The sequence below is a fragment of the Apteryx rowi genome, unplaced genomic scaffold (genome assembly GCF_003343035.1).
Source record: "Apteryx rowi isolate R43461 unplaced genomic scaffold, aptRow1 scaffold_412, whole genome shotgun sequence".
In the NCBI taxonomy this organism is placed as follows: Eukaryota; Metazoa; Chordata; class Aves; order Apterygiformes; family Apterygidae; genus Apteryx; species Apteryx rowi.
The window spans coordinates 675,063-678,151 of record NW_020450638.1 but is presented as its reverse complement, the minus strand read 5'-3'; the positions used below and the strand labels follow the sequence as shown (position 1 = coordinate 678,151).

Sequence of the window (3,089 nt, the reverse complement as noted above, 5' to 3'; positions counted from 1 at the left end):
CAGCAGATTTTTATTCGTGCAATGTCTAAGCACTGCAAATCTCAGCAGAAAATTACGCCAGAACAGTGGGCGGTTCCGAACTCTTGGAAACTTCACAATGGCTTTTATGTTTAAACATCATTTAGCAGCTGTTAAAGGTCAGCACAAATCCTCTACTTTATCAGTTTAAATGAAGTCTACAACTGCCAAGAAAAGAATGCATTAAATAATGCAGTGATTATTTTCTTGATTTTTTTTTCCCTTCAGAAGTGAAAAGGACCTCTTAGGCAGTTCCATTTTTCTCCTCCTTATTTCAAATTGACAAAGTAAAACACTAATTAAATTATTTATACCAGAAATTTACTTACAGGGATGACACATTTTGTACACAAAGCAAGTAAAACATCTGACACATTGTATAGTGCCAGGTGCAGTTAAGAATGTGTAATACGAGTCAGCATCTAGAGGCTAAAAACCCCAACAAACTTGTGGCAATGTTTCATTATCAATTTTATTTCCTACCATACACCAAATGTACAGCACAGAACACAATTTTGTTGCTTTGATGTAAGAAATATTAATTGTATGAAGAAACAGTATACAAACTACTCCAAATTAAAAAATGCATACATCATTGCTCTTTACAAAAGGTCTAATTTACAGTATAGCTCATCAATGAAGTTAAACACAAAAAAAGAAAAACAGAAAGAAAAAAAAATCAGTGCACATTACAAAACACATCAAGTACAAGGGAGGCAAATAAATACAAACGTACTTCACAGAACATCCTGAGCAAACAACCAAACACAGATAAATTAACCTGAAGCCATAATAAATCATAATAATAAATACATAGGTCAGTAAGAGATTTTTTTTTTACTTAAATAAAATATATAACAAATTTGTTAAAATATTTAGTAAATTAAATTTTAGTCTTTGTAATGAGTGAACTCATTTTGTATGCATTTAACAAGTATAGCAAATGTTTGCTTTTTGTTTTTTAGCAAGTACAATAACTTTAATAGCAAATTTTTGTTTGGTGTTCTCCTATTTATATTAGACAGCACATATGGTAGCTTTTGAAAAATCAATTTAAAAATAAACACAGCTTCTAAGAACAAACATTTTCCCCTGTCTAAACTAAGATTGGAGAGTTGAATCAACCCTCAAACAAAAAGCAAGCCCCACCTAATGCAGAACAGTGACCACAGTGCATGAGTTGAATCACTTTTGAATAGTACTTTTGTGCAGGAACAGTAATAATATAATTGTATATGTCAAGCCTGTGAATGCCATCATATTCAATCTAAATATAAATGAGGCTAATAAAAATAAACACTTTAATTATAGCACGGAAAAATTAAACACATGCTAGATCCATGTATACATTTACACTGAGGCACATATGCACATGAGGTGTGTGTGCATACAAAAAAGGCAGTTTAGCTGGTTGTTTATACCTTTTTCTTAAAAAAAATAAATATAAAAAAAACTTTTGAAACAATGCTTAATTACTTACAATCCCTGAAATAGACATTGCCTCTGTTATAGCAACCACTAACTTCTGACTGATCAGAAATTCAGAAACTCCAAACCCAGGCTAAGCAAATCCCGAGGCACACACAGGTACCGCTGTGCACGTGTGTCCCTAGCTCTGTGTGTCTCTATGTTCTGTAGCGCTTGGTACCCTACTGAAAGACTGGTAACGGCTCCAGTACCAGACTAGCCGTAGCGAATAAGAAGGGGAGAAACCAATCATTGTGTTGCTACAGTTCGTTTAAAGAGAAAAGCAACCACCACTACACTGGAGTAATATTCTTCTTCTCCAGACTGCTGCCTTTTCAGCTTCTGTGAATTCAAGCCAGTATTAAATGCCATTTCAGGGGAAATGTGTTTGATTAATTATTATCTACAAAATCTTCAGCTCGGGATGTGTTTGCATTTTTCAAATACAAATCCATGGCACCATACTTGTCACTTAGTTAAAACCTCAACGTATCGTACTAAAAAAGTACCAGTCCTATCAAATATCTTTCTTGTTTAGAGATAATTGTCATTTCCTTCAATGAACTAAATTGGAAAAAAAAATTATATTGTTAAAATAATTCTGAAGATCTCTTGAAATATTTTAAATAACCATTCGCATAGGCTAAATCACACAGCCAAGTCAAGTGCTTTGCTGATTGCTATATTTCATTATTGCTAACGTATTCTTTAACGCACTGTTTTCCAGCATACTGTGCTTTTAAGAGCCCAAGTTCCCCACTAGTGGGCACCATTTATCTTCTCATTCCATGCATCTTCACATCTCATGTTACTGCAAACCCATTTCTGATACAAAGCCATTATAAAAAAGCAGGATGTGAGGAAAATAAAACTAGAACCACAGTTCAGTCATTTGTTACTTTCATAGGTTTTTTTTCTTCCTGTACAAACCCAGCAAGTTATTTAATTTACAGTATAACTTTCAGTCTATTTAAAATCCCATTGGAAAATAAATTAATAAACACATTTGTAAAAATATGGCAGGCCACAAAAATGCTGTTAAAAGATAAAAAAAACCAACTCTTTGATTAGAAATAAATAAAAAATATAAAAAATAGTTGCACACACTTTTTACATTCACTTTACAAAAACTGAGTGCAAAAGAAGAAAAAAAAAGGAATTGTACTGAAATAAATACAATATACTAACAGAGTGCATTGCTGTTAATACAAATAGTCTGTTGTGTTTTTCTTCTTTTTTTTTTTATGTCAGCTGGGAAAAAAATTAGTGCAATGTTGCAATTGTAAATGCAGCATGGCAACCTACACCCCTTAGCAGTACATGAACTCCTAACAGATCCATCTGGAGTTTACTGCTGTTAAGTAATTTCTGTTGCCCAGCAGCTTTCACATCCTACACATGGATGCCCTTCACTGCCTGTTTGATACTTTCCAGCAGAGCTTTGCATTCGGGGGAATAGTCCCGTTCCAGATTGCTGTACATGTCTGTGAGTGTATTTACATATGCTTCGAAATTCTGCTCACTGATTGGCCCCTAAATGAAGACAAAACAGATTATAATTGTAGGAGATAAAATTAAGGCCACAGAAAAAAAAAAAAAAAAAA

General features: G+C 33.4%; 1 protein-coding gene across 4 annotated transcripts in view; it reads right to left on the bottom strand.

Moving 5' to 3' along the window:
- Nucleotides 1–2,877: 2,877 nt before the first annotated feature.
- The window catches only part of ST18 (ST18, C2H2C-type zinc finger), a 51,093-nt gene continuing 50,881 nt past the window's right edge, over nucleotides 2,878–3,089 (bottom strand). For all 4 annotated transcript variants that reach the window (XM_026075833.1, XM_026075835.1, XM_026075834.1 and 1 more), the window contains one exon: nucleotides 2,878–3,018. In XM_026075833.1, the coding sequence (XP_025931618.1) occupies nucleotides 2,878–3,018 (141 nt within the window). The remainder of the gene's footprint in view (nucleotides 3,019–3,089) is intronic.